Source organism: Salpingoeca rosetta, assembly GCF_000188695.1.
Source record: "Salpingoeca rosetta unplaced genomic scaffold supercont1.12, whole genome shotgun sequence".
In the NCBI taxonomy this organism is placed as follows: Eukaryota; class Choanoflagellata; order Craspedida; family Salpingoecidae; genus Salpingoeca; species Salpingoeca rosetta.
The window spans coordinates 977268-993443 of NW_004754922.1; the positions used below are offsets into that span (position 1 = coordinate 977268).

Consider the following 16176-nt stretch of genomic DNA (forward strand, 5'->3'; position numbering starts at 1 on the left):
TTCCGGACGGAAGGACTGTTTATTCGTCAGGAGCGTATTGAGTGGTGGATAGCGACGTCTGCAGCAATTTAGAGTACAATTTGTGCGAAACGTAGATTGTTCTGAAACGTGCCTTCGGTGCTATTCGGCGCCCTAAACGCCACCGCCAACCCCACGAGCACCTCACCATCAAGGCATGCAGCGGAGGCGCGGGTGTGGTTGTTGACAGACAGCCCCAAGGCGCACAGGAGACGATACGGATGCTCCCTTACCAGTTTCAAATTCCAGCACGAAAACCGCACACACACATTATAAGTCATACGCAGCTTGTCTCGTCTTTCGAGCACCCCCGACTCTCTGTTGTCTCCCCTCTGTCTCCATCCATCTTTGCTGGTGCCATCGAGTGCTTCTTGTGTTGGTGGTGGTGGTGTTGTTGTTGTTTTGGCACCTCCTCAAGCAAGGCAGTTTGCATTGCCAACCAAACACAACCAACCCCAGCCAAGCCAGCCACATCTACCACCACCGCATCGCGCACCCGGCGTCCGCGCATCCCACAGTAGCGAACAACCTTGTCCACACCGCCTTTGTTCAACACCCCCCCCCCCCACACACACACCTCACGAGCACCGCTTCAGCTTGCACTGCCAGCACAAGCACGCGGTATGGAGCGTCGTGGCCGTCACAGGCAGAGCTCCATGCGCGGCCGCCGCTTGGCTCGGCCAACCACCCCTGGCCGGCTGCCGGGAACAGAAGGGACGGACGCTACTGCACCTGTGCAGCCGCCACATGACATTGCCGATGCAGCGGCAACCCTCAAGCCGCCACTGTCCCCATCGGACACCGCCAACACCGAGGGCAGGCGCTCCAAGCGCTCCTCGAGACGCAGCAGCTTTCGGCTGTCGTGGCGTCGGCGAAAGAAGCCACTCAAGCAGGACGCCGACGACGACACCTGCAGCGGCACCAGCAAGGCTGACAGCACCAACGCCAGCTGCGCCGACAACAAGTCTGCTGCGGACGAGAAGACATCCGTCGCCTCCCGCGTCCGCCGGCTCTTTGGCGGCAGCCTGCGCAGGTCAGCGTGCATGTGTGTGTTTGCATGGACGTGTGTGTGCGTGCATGAATGTATGTGTGTGTGTGTGTGTGGGCATGAGTGTGCACGTAGGTGCGTGTGTGTGCATGAGCTGATGTGATGCCATTGCAGTCCATGTTTGCACTGCCAACCTTTCAAACACACAAGCGCACAAACACAAAAGCATGTACACTCACACACACACACAAACACACACACACACACACACACACACACACACACACACACACACACACACACACACACACACACACACATGCACGTGTCACTCTGCTCCTGGCGTGTGCGCTCGTGCGTATGTGTGCGTGTGTTGTGTGTTCTCGAGGCGTTTGAGATGGCGCGGCTTGTAGGCGCTCCTCTGCTTGTCACGTTAACTCCTTCATTGTGCACCCACTGCTCTGCTCCACTCTTTCCACTGCTCACTTGCCTTGCTCCCCGCAACACGGACATACACACACCTTAACGCGCATACGCACACATGCAGATGTTTGGCAAGTCAAAGAGCGAGTACAACAGCGGTGCGCTTGACCCGACCCAGATTATGGCCCGCCGCCACACCGCGCGCTCCCGTCTCAAATCCGTCACCAGCAGCGACCGCTCCTCCCCTGACGCCGCCCGCGTCTTTGGCCGGCCACTGGACGAGGTGTTGCCAGTGTGTGCGTGTGTGTGTGCGTGCGTGCGTGTGTGTCAGGCGTGTGTTATGCGCTGCAATTTATCTGGTATCCTTCTCCAAACCCACTCACCCTCCCACCTTCACTGCCAATGTTCTCCAGTTGATTGCGCACGACAAGAGGACGTTTCACATGCAGACACTTCGCGTCCCCTTCATTGTCCACAGCACATGCGAATACATCCGAGAACACGGTGTGTGTGCGTGTCTGCGTGTGCGTGTGCCTGTGCCTGTGTGCGTGTGTTTGCGCTTTTGTGTCCGCCCATTTGTCTTCCTGTGTGTCTGGGTGCCTGCCCGTACCTACCCGTGTCTCGTTCTCTCCCTCCCTCACAGCACATTTCCAACACTTTATTGCAGGGTTAACTGTGCATGGAATCTTCCGCATCACCGGAGCAGCACGCAGAATCAGAATGGTGCGACGCATACGCTTGCTCATGCCTCACATGTGTGTGTGCGTGTGTTTCTGTCACCACAACCCCAATCACACGCCTGTAAATGATATACGCCCGTTGTCGGCGTCATCTTGCTCCCTCCACATGACACTCTCCTTTTCACCGCGCCAACACCCCATCCCACTCCACCCCATCACCCGCTCGACCCCTGTCACCTGATCAGATCAACGAGGCGTTTGAGGCCGGAGAGCGGCCAGACTACGACGGCATCCGCCCTGCAGACGTCACGTCTGTGCTCAAGTACTTTCTCCGCCAGATGCCCGAGCCACTGCTCACCACCAGCCTCTATCGCGCGTTCCTCGATGTGCCCCAGCTCGACAGTGCCGTGCAGTTGCGTGCGCTGCGGCTGCTGTGCAGTCTTCTGCCCATGGAGCACCTGGAGGTGTTGCGCACGCTGCTCGCCCTCCTCAACGACATTGCCATCCGCGCACACGAGGTGCGTTTATATTTTTATTGTGTGTGTGATTGTGATTGTGGTTGCGTGGTTGCGTGTGTGTATTTGTGCGCGCGTGTGAGTGCATTAATCTGTGTATGACTGTGCTGTTGGCGGTTCTTGTACATGTACGAATGCATGCACGCATGCGCCGGAAGCACTCACCATACGCGGGTCACTTCCTCGTGTGTGCAGACTGGCGGATCCGAGATGGACAGCCACAACCTTGCCGTCATCATGGCGCCAAACATCCTGCGACAGGTGAGCGAGCACACATGCATGCGCTTCAGCCGCTGTATGGAGAATGCATGATATGACGGCCGTGGCATTTGTGCATGCGTTCAGCGCGACGTTGGCTGGAGTGATTGCCGTGCCTCGCCCGCACACACACACACACACACACACACACACACACACACACACACACGACACGCAGACACACACTACACACACTCACACGACACACACACGCACACACACATCACACATCCAACACCCAACGTCAACCTGCCTCCCTCCCTGCCCACAGGCGGCCTCTGATGTGGCTGCGAGCTCAAAGCAGCGGGCGCGATCACGTAGCATCGACCAGCGCACACTCATGTTCTCCGAGGACGCCTCAAAGAAGGTGGACCAGGTGAGCCTTGACCAACCGTGCTCGCTGCATGCATGCAATTGTCACTCTCTGCTTGCCTTGTAGTGGGATAGAGATGCATGCTTTCATGCGTACGCATCATCACACGTGTGTTCGTGGCTGAGTTCTTGCTGTTTTTCTCCATTTCAACACCTCATGTCCGTTGCTCTCCACATGCATGCATGCATGCATTCTCTCACGTGCGGCTGCAACCTGGACTTGTCCTCTGCAGGAATCCTATGCTGTCGAGCTTGTGGAAATGCTCATCGACTACAACGAACACATCTTTGTGGTGCGTTTGCGTTCACTTTCGCTCTTCAACACACACTTTTTACATGTTCATTCTGCTCATCAGTTGACACACGTTTACAAACGCAAACACACGCGCACACACACACACACACACACGTGCACACACACACGTGCACACACGCGCACGCGCACATGAAACTTGACGTGGTTGACACCCCCTCTCCCTCTCCCTCTCCCTCTCCCTCTCACCACCACGCCACACCTTGCGCCACATGATGCCTCTCCCTCTGCAACCACCCAACCCACCACCAGATCCCGCCAAATCTGCGCGACGAAGTGCTGCAGCATCACCAGTACGACAGCCCAAACATGGTGCTCATGATCATCACGGGGCTCGTGCGGGCACAGGCACGCCTGCTCCCGCCCTCGCCACCCAGCACCCCGGCTGCCGTGCGTGATTCTGTGGGCAGTTTGCCTAGCACGGCCGCCGCCACGACCGGCAGTGGGCAGATCCGCTGGTCGTCGCTCTTCCCTGGCAGCAGCACTGCCACGTCACGCATGCAGACACCAGACTCGCTCGCATCAAGTCGACGCGCCAGCACAGCAGCACACGCGCCCATGTCACCATCGCGACTGCGTGATGCTCCGAGGGCGGGCACAGGCGCAGGTGCAGCGCACAACGGCATCAATGTTCGTGTTGATGATGACTGTGCTGCTGCTGGTGATGATGATGATGACGGTGACGGTGATAACAGTTTCAGTGGCCATAACCGTCTGCGGCCCGGCGCACAGCAGCAGCCAACCCCACATGGCGGGGGTGACGTTGACCTGCACCGGGTGTCGCACATGGCTGTTGCTGGTGTGTCATCACAACTCTCCTCTGCGCGCGCGTCTCTCGATTTTGACAACGGCAGCAACGGCAACCAGCGGAAAGGTGGCCGCAGCAATGCAATCCCCAACAACGGCAACAGCAGCACCAGTGCCGGCGTCAACATGAAGCAGCAGCTCATGGCTGATGGGATGCGCTTGAACAACACCATTGTGAACAACAACAGCAGCACCAAATTGCCGGACCACACACTGATGCGCGCCAACTCAGACGCATCCGCAGACAGCGAGCTTGCGGCCCTGTGTGTCACCAACCACCACCAGCGCCACCTCCAGCAGGAGCAGCAGCAGCAGCAGCAGCAGCAGCAGAAGGGGCACCGTGCACATCCATTGCAATACGTACAGGACACGTATGCGACGCAAGACCTCGGTACTGATGAGGACTACGGCGACGACGACAACAACAACAACAACAACAGTGGCAGCAGTCAGCACACGCCACACATGCGCGCGAATGCACAGCATGACCACCACTACCAGCAATATCAACTGCAGCAGCAGCAGCATGCTGTGAGCGTGGACGCGAGTGAGAGCGACGACTTCAGTGCAACGTTCAAGGAGATGATGCCGGCGACTGTCCCCTTGCGTCAGGGGTCCTCTGAGCAAGTGGGCGGTGCTGGTGTGAGGCAGTCGTACATGCACGCGCTGCGTGGCGTCAACACAGACTCCACCTACTCCACCGGCACGGCGACAACAGCCTCGTCCAACGCATCGTCCACCACGGCTGACTGGCGCGAGCACGTGCGACAGCTCGATGCGGACATGCAGCGGCAGCAGCAACAGGCAGCGGGCGCGCGCGGCGGTGGTGTGGCGGCGTTCCAAACCTCCAGCGCCAGCGCTGACAGCACTGGTGATGGCGACGTTGGCGATAAGCTGCTGCAGGAGCTTGCGGCTGCGTGGGACACGGCCGTGTCGCGTGCATCCCCGAGCGTCACCAGCCAGCACTCGTACCAGCAGCAACAGCAGTCCCATGGTCGTGGATCCACCGACTCGCCTCGCAGCAGCAACGGCGGTAGCGGTATGCACGTGAGCGCGCAGCTGCCGTTCTCACCCGACACCATGATTGCATATGGGCCACGCGGCCGCCCGCAGCAGCGACGACGCCAACACCAGCAGCAGTTTGGTGGTGAGCAGTACAGCAGCAGCCCACTGCGTCCCAATGCCCAGCAGGATGCAATGCAGGCAGCACCCACCTCCGCTGCCATGCCGCCGCACTTGAACAAGAACGCCCGGCACGACCCGTATCTCGATGGCGCCGTGGCCAGCGGTGAACTGCACACGTGTCGCTCATCGTCAAACTCCAGTCCAGGCGTTGAACAGCAGAACCTCCTCCTCCAACAGCAGCAACAACAGCAGCAGCAGCAGCAACAGCAGCAGCAGCAAGAGGCCGGTGTTGTGTTGAGCCACCGTCCTCCGGCGTATATGGAGCGATTCGGACAATCCACAGACCACAGTGGCGACGCGAATGGTGACAATCACCCGCACCAGCCGTACATTCTCAACACCACGCCCCCTCGCCAACAGCACCAACAGCAGCAGCAACAACAGCAACAACAGCAACATGTGCGCACGCCCGGTGTGACGCGGGAGAGCTTTGATGCCGCGCTGCAATCTCGTCATCAATCAACAGCAGCGACACTCAACCATCCACCGCCATCTCACCAGGACAGCGGACACAACGCCAGCGCTGTGGCGGGGACAGACGGGCATCAGCGCAGTGGCGAGCGTGGGAGAGGGACAGCACGGCCCGTTCTCGCCGCTCGCAGCCGCTCTGGTCGTCTCGTTGTCCTTCGTCGTGCCTCGGGCGTTGCGCTTGGGGACAACAACACCCACCACGGCACTGTCGTGTAGACAAGCACGGTGCTGCTTGGCACGCTGTGATCTGGTGCCTTGTCGCCCATGCACTTGCTGCTGTGTGTGTGTGTGTGCGTGTGTGTGTGTGTGTGTTTTGTGCACACGTGTGCGCTGTTCTGCCGCCTGTGGCTCGTTTGCTCCTGTAAAATATATTTGCTGTGACCGAACGCATTGTTCCTGTTCTTTCTGTTCTCGTGTCCATAACCCCATCCCTTTTTTCAATGTGCAGGCTTTTCCTGCCACCTGCTTCTTCCCAGTTGTTATCCGTGCTTCCTTTCCTCGGCTAGTTGTTCAAGTTCGTCGTGTCAGCAATCATGCGGTCACTGTGGCGCTGTCATGCGGTGACTGTGGCGCTGTCATGTTTCTTTGGGCGGTGCCACTGTTTCAACCTGGTGCTCTGCCTTGCTGTTCTTCGGCTTGGTTGGCTCTTGTCCGTCTTTGTCTTGTTCACGTCATATCGCTTCGAGTTTTGCTCGCTTCCGCGTCGGTCCGTCGTGTTACGCTTCATTCATTCCCCCATTGAGATTGGTTACAGCTGGCTCGCTTGATCCACGCATGCATTGGATGCTTCCATTGTTGTTTGCCGGGATGTGTGCTGGTCATTTTGCCGCTTGTGATTGCCTGGTTTCTTCCGCCATTGATGTCGTTTGTTCACCTTGTTTGTTCATGTTGTTTGCTTCTCCCTTACCCCCTCCAATTCTTGTCCACCTTGCCTGTCCCAGAAAGCCCGCTCTCAGACAATAAACAAACATTCCCGATTTGTGTGTGTGTGTGTGTGTGTGTGTGTGTGTGTGTGTGTGTGTGTCTGTGTGTGTGTCTGTGTGTGTGTCTGTGTGTGTGTCTGTGTGTGTGTCTGTGTGTGTGTCTGTGTGTGTGTCTGTGTGTCTGTGTGTGGAACGGTGCGAGACATGATGGCGTGACAGACACACACACACACACACGTTCGCACACACGTTCGCACACACGTTCACACACACGTTCACACACACACACACACACACACACACACACACACACACACACACACACACACACATGAACACGAGGCATCCAAGTCAATTGTTCAATCGAAGCGAGCACGGGAACGGGGATAACAGCAGTCGCTCAGAGCGCATGACACGAGAGAGAGAAGGAGACGTGGCCAAGGACAACGCTAACAACACCGCGGCGCAAGGCATGGCTTGTGTGAACAGGGCAGGAGCAAGTAAGCTACAGTTCACTGCATTCGATTCGTTCCAGAGCGATGAATGCCAGTGAAAATCGGCATCGGTGACGTGGAAGGACACATGCCAGTCACACATCGCACTGATCAGCGAAAACAAGACTGCAAGCATCTGCATAAGCAGACTGTAGCTGGGAAGAAAGCAACGTATTAATGCGACAAAGTCAAGAAGGGCGCGGGCAACGACGCATGCGTGCATGTAAGAGCGAATAGAACACGTATCAAGAAGAAAGACAACAGCACGATGCACGTCATACAGCACGGAAAGAACAACGTGCCATGACACAAGCAAACAAGAAAACAAAAAAGAACAAACCATGAAATGGCGAACATTGTCCCAATAACAAGCGCAACAGTGGTGCAATTAAAAAGTGCTGACATCGTGCAGCTATCAAGAAATACACGAGGCCAAACAAGGCAAGGGGAAGGAAAGGCGTATGGACAAACTCTAAGCATGAGGCCTGTGTATGAATGTGTGTGAGGATTTACAGGCGAAGGAGGGAACAGGACAAGGCCTGTGATACCGTGAGGTTCGTGCAACAGCACTGGCTACCCATGAAAGCACTCCAGAGTTTGTGATTGCATCACGCATGGCTCGAGTTGGCGCCAGCGCCGGTACGAAGCGAGCGGACGCTGCGCGGGTGTCCTGTTGCTGCAGTTGGTGTAGGTGTTGGTGTAGGTGTTGCTGTTGTCGTGTCGTGGGTGTAGCGGCGCACGCGAGAGGTATGGGCATCGCTTGGATACGTGTATTCGACCTCATCGTACACACCGGTAAAGTCCACGCATGCACCTTTGGCGTGGTCACTGGCACATCTACCATGATCACTACCACGCGCGCCCTCATCGTCCTCATCATCGTCATCGTCGTGCGACGTGTGCAACGACAGCTCACTGGTGCTCACGGGCACCACTACGTGTTGCGCTTTGTTGCGCCCATCGCTGCCACGGGCACCATTGTCAGCAGCACCGCCATCGCTGGCCTTCGCACTATCACCGACGCCAGCGTCAACAACAACATCATCGTCAGCAGCATCAACCTCATGGTGATAATGGTGATCATGGACATAGTCATCGTCGTCACCACCATCAATGTCTTCATCGAAATCGGGATGGTCAAACGCTCGCACTTCCTCTTCAGGAATTGCAGGCAGTCCAGCAGCACCGTTGTCGTCGTTGTTGTCATTGTTGTTGTTGTTGTTGTCGCCAATGAACACGTTGTTGTGTTGGTCGTCGATCAAGTGCACCACCATGCGCATACGCGCCCTGTGCAAACCAAATTCATACCATGGTGGCGACGTTGGTCAGTGGTGAGGACAGAGGTGAGTGAGTGAGCGAATGAGCGAGTGTGTGTGTGTGTGTGTGTGTGTGTGTGTGTGTGGAGAAGCAAGTGCGGTAAATATGCTCACGTACTCGCACACGCACACACACGCGCACACGCAAATACACTCATCTACACAGAAACCCCCACCCACACACACACACCCACACACACACACACACGTTCGCAGATAGCCGCACGAACGTACCGCTTGAGGAACTTGTCGTACATGAAGAGGCCAGCAAGACCAAGCACAAAGATCACAACCATAGCAGCGGCGGCAATGACACCGGGCGGTAGTCCTGTCATCAACAACAAAAAGGCGAAGAGGAAGGTTGCGCAGCATGAGCACACGCTGGCAATTGGAAAGCAACGACGAAACATGCCAGCATGTCATGACACACGAACACGCACATGTGACTGTAATACACGAAATTCATACACACCCACCCACACACACACACACACACGCACGCACGCACCATGCGACTCACCGCTGCTTGGAGTCGTGTCTCTTGATGGGTGTGAGGAGACTTGAGTGGCGGTGGTGTGAGTATCACCAACGCCAGGTGGAGGGTGACTGCTCGTGCTGCTGCTGCCGCTGCCAGTTGGCTGTGAACCGCCGCCGCCCCCGTTTGTGGCATGTCGATGCGTGGTTGTCGAGACGGTGGATGCTGCTGGCGCTGTGTCGGTGCTGGTGTGGGCGGTGGTAGTATGCGGCATGTGTGTCCCTGTCGTGGGGACCCCTGTGGTGGTGGTGGAGCCTGACGAGGCAACAGACGCTGATTTCGTGGACAGGGGTGGTGGCGGTGATGGTGGTGGTGCCTCGCCAACGAAATCCATGCCGTAAACGACAACACGCAGCTGTCCCTTGTCGCGCAGCGCTTGCACGCGCTCCGCAACTGGCCTGCTGGAATCGCCACTGACATTACCATTGGTACTGCTGCTGAAACTGCTGCTGCTGCCACCGCCATGACTGGCACTGCTGCTGTTAGCGCTGCACCAGATGGTGGTGGTGAGCGCCTCGTCGCCATCAACGCGGTGCACGTGCAAATCACTTGGGATGGAAAATCCAGCCGCTTCCAGGTGCACTTCAACCGCCGCGGCAAACATGGCGAGCGCGCCACCATGACGCGGCTCGCCACCACTGCCAGCATCCTCGCTAGTTGGGTCCACAAACGCGGTGTTGGCGATGTGTGCGCCCGTTGCTGCTTCCAGCATGGCCCGACCACCAGGGAACACGACCACAACTGGTGTGAAGGCTGCGTCAACTGGCGTGGTCGTTGTCGCTGTCGTCGTTGTGGGTATGGTTGGTGGTGTCATGGTTGTGGCGGCTGTTGCAGTCGTTGCTGTGACCTTCATCGTTGCTGCAGTGGTTGGTGATGGCCCGGCGGTGGGCGTTGTTGATGCCAACGACGAAGATGAATGCACGATCGCGTGTGGCGTTGTCGTCGTTGAACCCATGACTTGGGTGGCAGTGGAAGAGATAATGACACTGGCACTGCTGCTGCTCTGCTTGTTGGCGTTCGTGGACGTGACGGTCGTTGATGGGTGCTTGCCTCCATCAGTCGGCGAAGACGCGGCCGCTGGCGATGTTGATGTTGTGGACACTGTTGACTGCTGGGACGCTGATGATGATGATGATGATGATGACGACGATGATGACGATGCTGGTGATGAAGATGATGCTGGTGATGATGATGACGATGTTGATTGTGGCGGCGGGCGTGGATGGTCGGCTGGCACGGCAGACACCATGACCTGCCCAAAGCTGATGGCCAACAGGGAAGCGTGGAGGCAATGGGGCAGGTGGAGTTGTGAGGTGTGGACGTGTGAGGTGTGGACGTGTGCTGACAGAGAGCAATGCACCCACTCAAAAAGAAGCGCGCGCTCACCGAATGACGTCGTCGATATCTCCCGCGCTGACAATCACTTGAATCCGCAGCGATGACCCGGAGATGGGCGGGGAAGTGACTGAACACGCAGCATGATGTGTGGTGTGTGTGTATGTGATGTGATGTGATGTGTGTGATGTGATGTGATGTGTGAGTGTGTGATGTGTGAAAGATACGTGTGATGGGCAGTGCAAAAGCAGGGCAAGGCAGGAGGAAAGCACAGCGCCAGTCCAACAAAGAACAGAGCGGGGTCTGCTGCTGCTGCTGCTGCTGCTGCTGCTGCTGCTGCTGGAGGCAGCTGTAACTTACTCGTCAAACGATTGCAGAGGCACGTGCCCTTGCAGTAGTTGAGGCAGGAGTATTCGTTGTAGTCGGAGTTTGTGCCTGTGATGTGCGCAATCGGCTGCCACTGATTCGATTCGGGCGTCCTGTCATGATGGGCAATGATGACATCGTGATGGCAGCATGACGAAGGTGTGATGATCACGTGTTACAGGGTGTGAGGTGAGGGAACGCGTGAGACATGAGCGACGTGGTGAAGTTCCAACCCTTTCCAAAAACATGAGAGAATGAGGGAAGCTGAAAACATGCATGCACACATATGTGGACACGCACGCACACAGATGCATGCATACATGCACACACGCACGCACCAGACAGCAACAGAGATGAAGTCTGTTGCTTCAATGGAGAAACGATCCGATTCCGCCCAAAGCGACACGCGCGCAGACGAATACGCGGAAATGTCAATTTTGTCCGTCGTCCACGACATTGCAGTCTGAACATCATGGACAACAGCGAGGGAAGATGGGATGTGTGCGTATGTATGTGTGTATGTGTGTATGTGTGTATGTGTATGTGTGTATGTATGATGCATATGTGTGTATGTGTGTGTGTGTGCGTGTGTCAGCAAGTGGATGTGATACATGAGAAATGTGAGCAAGTTAGTGAGTATGTGTGGTCGTGTTTGTGATATGTGCACCCACACACACACACACACTCTCTCTCTCTCTCTCTAAGACGTGTGCACATCATTGCATGCTACACCACCATGTACCAGACACAGTCGATGACATGGCAGCGGTATGCAACCCACCGGCAGGGCAGCCGTCTCCATGGCCAGTGGTATCTGTGCAGTGACGTCTGCGTTTGTGCTGCGCGCGTGTGTTTGACGCACGAGCATGTAGGAGAGGGGGAGCGCCGTGTATGGTTTTGATTCTGGAGCGATGAACCAGCGGAGATGTGGTCCGTTGTACCAGGACGGCGGAAACATGTACGTGGTGCCTGTGCAGTGCAAGTGCGTTGATTGTGTGCATGTGCGCGTGCATGATGTGTACGTGAGTTGGTGGTGACACAGGGAGAAACCCACAGTTGGACAAAGCCAAATAGGGAGAAGCGCATATGCACACGCACACACATACACACACATACACACACACACACACACACATTCGTGCACGTGTTTGGAGATGACTCACCGGACACACCGACGCCTTCCAGCCCTTCGAACGTTTCGAGCCAGACCATGCTATCCTTCCTCTCCCCCGAGACAGTGACTGTGCGCACACGCATGAACGAGGCCTGGTCCTGGAGCGAAATCACCACCGCCACGTGCGTTGCTGTCGCAGGGATTGTGGCGTCCACGCGAAACAGCCCGTCCGCTGGTGGTGGTGGCGGCAAACGTGTGTGTGTGTGTGGTTGATAAGAACGCGTGAACTCTGAAAATACACCACCGTGACCATGCACATGTACACGAACACGCAAACCCTCACAGTCACACACACACACGCACGCAAACACTCACAGTCACACACACACACACACTCTCTCTCTCTCTCTCTCTCGCTCACACACACATACACACACCTGTTGGCTGGGAGCTGACGGAAGTCTGCGCTGTAAGCCATGCGTCGAGCGGCGCGGAGCTTGGAAGCACATCGCTCGCGTACTTGATGGCGACGCGGCTGCGGTGCGTGATGAAGAACGAATTGGCCTCCACGTCCACAGACACCTTCGCATCTGGATGTTGACAGCACACAAATCACAAAACGCACAGGGGTGAACACGCTTGCAGCGAGGAAACCAATGTGATGCGCAACAGCCTCTTCTCTTCATGCACACACGCACACACATACGCGTACACACAACAGTTGTGTTATCTTGCTTGTACATCAACACAGCGAGCTCACCGTGCAAGTAAGTCATGTCCAAATGGGGCGACACCCAGGCGGCTTCATACACGCCAGACACTGCAAACACCGCGCATGCAAGGGTATGGGTGAGGTGAGGTGGTTGATACGTGCATCAGAGACCAACAACAGGTGCTGAAACGACCGAACAGTATCATTTCAACACACACAAAACACACAGACACTGACACTGACACACACGAACACTGACACACACGACAGACACACACACACACACACATACACACACACACACACAAAACACACACGAGCGCGCGCACAATCCTGAACCTTGGAGGAATGTGGCGTCTGGCCTGTAGGAAGAGGCGCGACCGGTTGCGCCGATGGTGGGCAAGGAAAATCCGCCCATGCTGCGGATGATGCTGACAGACCAGCCACTCACGCACTCCTGATACAAGCCGTTGAGATAGCCTTGCGGGCCGACGTGAAAATCCTCCTGCAACACATTGAAGAGTTCACAGCGGCTGCCGTGGTAGCCCTCGAGGCATTGACACGTCTGTTTCGGCTCTATTCTTGTTCCACCGCCGACGGTGGATGCGTCGACAACGCATTTGCCGCCATTGCGGCACTGCAAGTCGCATGCCTGCTCCCGTGCATCGTTTGGGTTCACGTTGGTGCTGTCGTTGATGATGCCTCGTTTGTCCGCCGCGCCGCCGCCGTCCTCATCATCCGGGCTCAGCATGACGAGGCGCAGGCCGCCCGTGACGCAGCAGGACTGGCATACAAGCAGCAGGACAACTGCAAACGCCACGCTCGCCGTGGCTCGCCAAGGCGACTGCTGTCGTCTTCTTCTTCTTTTGCTGTGTTGGTGGTTGTGGAAGCGGTGGTTGGTCTGGGAGGTTTGCTGGTGGTGTTGCCTGGCGTGCTTGTGCGCTGGCGGGGTGACAGAACCGACTCTCACCGCCATAGTCGCAGGCGCTGAGCGGTGGGTGCTGGTGGTCGTTTTGCGGTGCAAGTGGTGCAGCGACACTGCAGCTCGTGCTGCAGGGTGCCCAGTGTTTCAAGCCACCAATCTGCGTGTGTGAAAGGAGAGCACAGCCACTGATTCAGCCCTTTGTGTCTCGTGGTCGTCGAAACGCTTGGGTCGGTGGTGTTTGTCGTTTGCCGCAAGCGAGTGAGCACGCTAGCCTCTTTGACGCATAAAGCTGAGACCAGGGAAGGCGCAGGAGGCACAGGAAGGAGAGGGGGGGGGAAGGAAATGGGCAGCGAGCAGCAAGCTAGAGGGTGGGTGTGTTGCTGTGTGCGATGTTGAACAGAAACCCAACGTTGGCGATGGCGCGGAACGCGAATGGCGTTGCGCTGTTGCTGGTTGGTTGGAGTCGGAAGGGGTTTGTTTTGTTTTTGCACGGGGTGCCTTGTGCTTTGGGGTCGGTGCCAAGCAGTGAGGGGACAACAAGCAATGGTGGTGGTAAGGGTACGAGAGGGAGTGCGCGTCGGCGATGTCGTTTGCCGTGGTCCTTCGTAGTGCAGAAATTAGGTTGAAATCATCCATGAATCGTCGAGCCACGCCAGCTGTTGTGTGTGCTTTGTGCTTTGTGTGCTTTGTGTGTGTGTGTGTGTGTGTGTGTGTGTCTGCGTTTACATCATCATGTCCTCATGTCACGTGTTGCCTGTTCGTCTTCCTGTTTCAGAATCAATGAGAAGGCTTTTTAGTGTCACCCTTTCCGTCACACACACACGCGCAAACTCAACCACACACAAACACACACAAGCACACGCCATACCAATCACCACACATGTGCACGTGTGCACTCACGACCGCTTGGAGCGCTTGCGTGCAAACGCGGGCACGGGCTTCTTCTTCCCGCCACTGCCGCCCTTCTTTCCACCGCCACCGCCACCAGCGGCTGCTGTCATGGCCTTTGCGCGCGCTGCGTTGGCGGCTGCGCTCTTCCTGGCCTGGTTGCTGCTGCCCTTGCGCCCACGGGACGATGACTTGGCCCGCTTCATCGCCAGCTGCTGCTGCTGCTGTTGCTGCTGCTGCTTCCGCTGCGTCTGCGCCGCGTTGATATCAGTTGTGCGTGAAGGGTCGTCACTCCTCCGCTTCGCGCTGTCGCCATCGCCCCTCTTCCCGTGCTGCTGCTGTTCCTTCTTCTGCCGCCACTTGGGCAGGTACCCGCGCTCACTGCTGCTGCCGTGCTTCTTCTTGGGCCGCGACCGATTCAGGTTCATCCCTGAGAGTGCAATCATGATTGCATGTGTGTGTTTGTGTGTGTGTGTTTGTATGTGTGTTGGTGCATGTGTGTTGGTGCATGTGTGCATGGTTCAGTGTTGGTGTGCATGTAAGCGTTTGAAATGAGCAAGTTCGTGGGCAGTTGTGTTTGCGCGTGTGCGTGCTTGTGACTGTGAGTGAATCACTGTGTGAGACTCTGCGTGAGAGGAAAGCACGAGTGAAGCGACGTCAACAGCTCTATCTCTCTGTGTCTCTCTCTGTCTCTCTCTCTCTGTCTCTCTGTGTCTCTCTCTGTGTCTCTCTGTGTCTCTCTCTGTGTGTCTCTCTCTGTCTCTCTCTCTCTCTGTCTCTCTCTCTCTGTCTCTCTCTCTCTCTCTCTCTCTCTCTCTCTCTCTCTCTGTCTCTCTCTCTCTCTGTCTCTCTCTCTCTCTGTCTCTCTCTCTCTCTCTCTCTCTATCTCTCTCTCTCTGTCTCTCTGTGTCTCTCTCTGTCTCTCTCTGTGTCTCTCTCTTCCTCCTGTGAGCAGCAGCACCCATGATTGTTCAGCACCAAGCATCTCACCTTCTGGGACCTCCTCGCCAACCTCCTGCTTGTAGTATGCGTTGTCGTCGTCCTCTGACCACAGTTCCACATCCTCTTCCTCCTCCTTCTTCGCCCCGTCAGCGGGAATGCGGCCCTCTGTTGGTACAGAGTGGACGAGGCAGTGGAAGAAGGCATTTGTGAGAACGAAGCAGCGGCAAGTGTGTGTGTGTGTGTGTGTGTGTGTGTGTGTGTGTGTATGTGTGTGTGTGTGTGCAAGTGGGCGCTTCCACCACCACCAGCATCACCCCCTCCCCCGCCCCCAAACGTTATCACCACGTCCCATACATATGTTGGCTGCACCTCTGATTGCCTTTGCGCGCTGGCCGGCAATGGAGCGCTGCCGGTTCTCCTCGCGCTCTTTCTTCTTCCGCTCGACGTTCCGCTCCTGGCAGTCGTGGAGATGGTCGCGGTCGTGATGGTCGCGGTCGTGGACAAGTGTTCAGGTGAGAGGATGCCAGCAACAGTGCAAGCAAGAAAGGAGAGTGTTCACAACACAACAGTCAAGCACGTTCTGTGTCCTTTATTCC

The 16176-nt window shown here is 56.6% G+C and overlaps 3 protein-coding genes across 3 annotated transcripts in view; 1 reads left to right on the forward strand and 2 right to left on the reverse strand.

The window, feature by feature from the left end:
* The first annotated feature begins 1809 nt into the window (after positions 1 to 1809).
* PTSG_12290 (uncharacterized protein) lies at positions 1810 to 7007 on the forward strand. Its single transcript, XM_004993808.1, has 7 exons — positions 1810 to 1933; positions 2097 to 2152; positions 2355 to 2627; positions 2820 to 2885; positions 3154 to 3258; positions 3488 to 3547; positions 3820 to 7007. Exons 1-7 carry the CDS (start codon positions 1873 to 1875, stop codon positions 6244 to 6246), a joined length of 3048 nt encoding a protein of 1015 aa, XP_004993865.1. The 5' UTR covers positions 1810 to 1872; the 3' UTR covers positions 6247 to 7007.
* A 291-nt stretch (positions 7008 to 7298) lies between these two features.
* PTSG_05294 (uncharacterized protein) lies at positions 7299 to 14309 on the reverse strand. Its single transcript, XM_004993809.1, has 11 exons — positions 13165 to 14309; positions 12874 to 12933; positions 12551 to 12703; positions 12163 to 12345; positions 11781 to 11968; positions 11338 to 11462; positions 10994 to 11112; positions 10685 to 10763; positions 9284 to 10560; positions 8998 to 9091; positions 7299 to 8734 (listed from the first exon to the last, which is right to left on the reverse strand). Exons 1-11 carry the CDS (start codon positions 13799 to 13801, stop codon positions 8056 to 8058), a joined length of 3594 nt encoding a protein of 1197 aa, XP_004993866.1. The 5' UTR covers positions 13802 to 14309; the 3' UTR covers positions 7299 to 8055.
* Positions 14310 to 14646: 337 nt separating this feature from the next.
* The window catches only part of PTSG_05295 (uncharacterized protein), a gene marked incomplete at both ends in the record, with an annotated part of 4696 nt that continues 3166 nt past the window's right edge, over positions 14647 to 16176 (reverse strand). The window contains 3 exons of the mRNA XM_004993810.1: positions 14647 to 15068; positions 15629 to 15745; positions 15950 to 16034. Of these exons, the coding sequence (XP_004993867.1) occupies positions 14647 to 15068; positions 15629 to 15745; positions 15950 to 16034 (624 nt within the window). The remainder of the gene's footprint in view (positions 15069 to 15628; positions 15746 to 15949; positions 16035 to 16176) is intronic.

Coding starts and splice junctions, on each gene's coding strand:
- PTSG_05294 (XM_004993809.1), bottom strand. CDS start 13,801: ATGGCGGTGAGAGTCGGTTCTGTCACCCCGCCAGCGCACAAGCACGCC. Junction 12,934..13,164: donor AGACGCCACATTCCTCCAAG/GTTCAGGATTGT, acceptor CGGTGTTTGCAG/TGTCTGGCGTGTATGAAGCC. Junction 12,346..12,550: donor CGTCAGCTCCCAGCCAACAG/GTGTGTGTATGT, acceptor CACCACCACCAG/CGGACGGGCTGTTTCGCGTG.
- PTSG_12290 (XM_004993808.1), top strand. CDS start 1,873: ATGCAGACACTTCGCGTCCCCTTCATTGTCCACAGCACATGCGAATAC. Junction 2,886..3,153: donor CGCCAAACATCCTGCGACAG/GTGAGCGAGCAC, acceptor CCCTGCCCACAG/GCGGCCTCTGATGTGGCTGC. Junction 3,548..3,819: donor ACAACGAACACATCTTTGTG/GTGCGTTTGCGT, acceptor ACCCACCACCAG/ATCCCGCCAAATCTGCGCGA.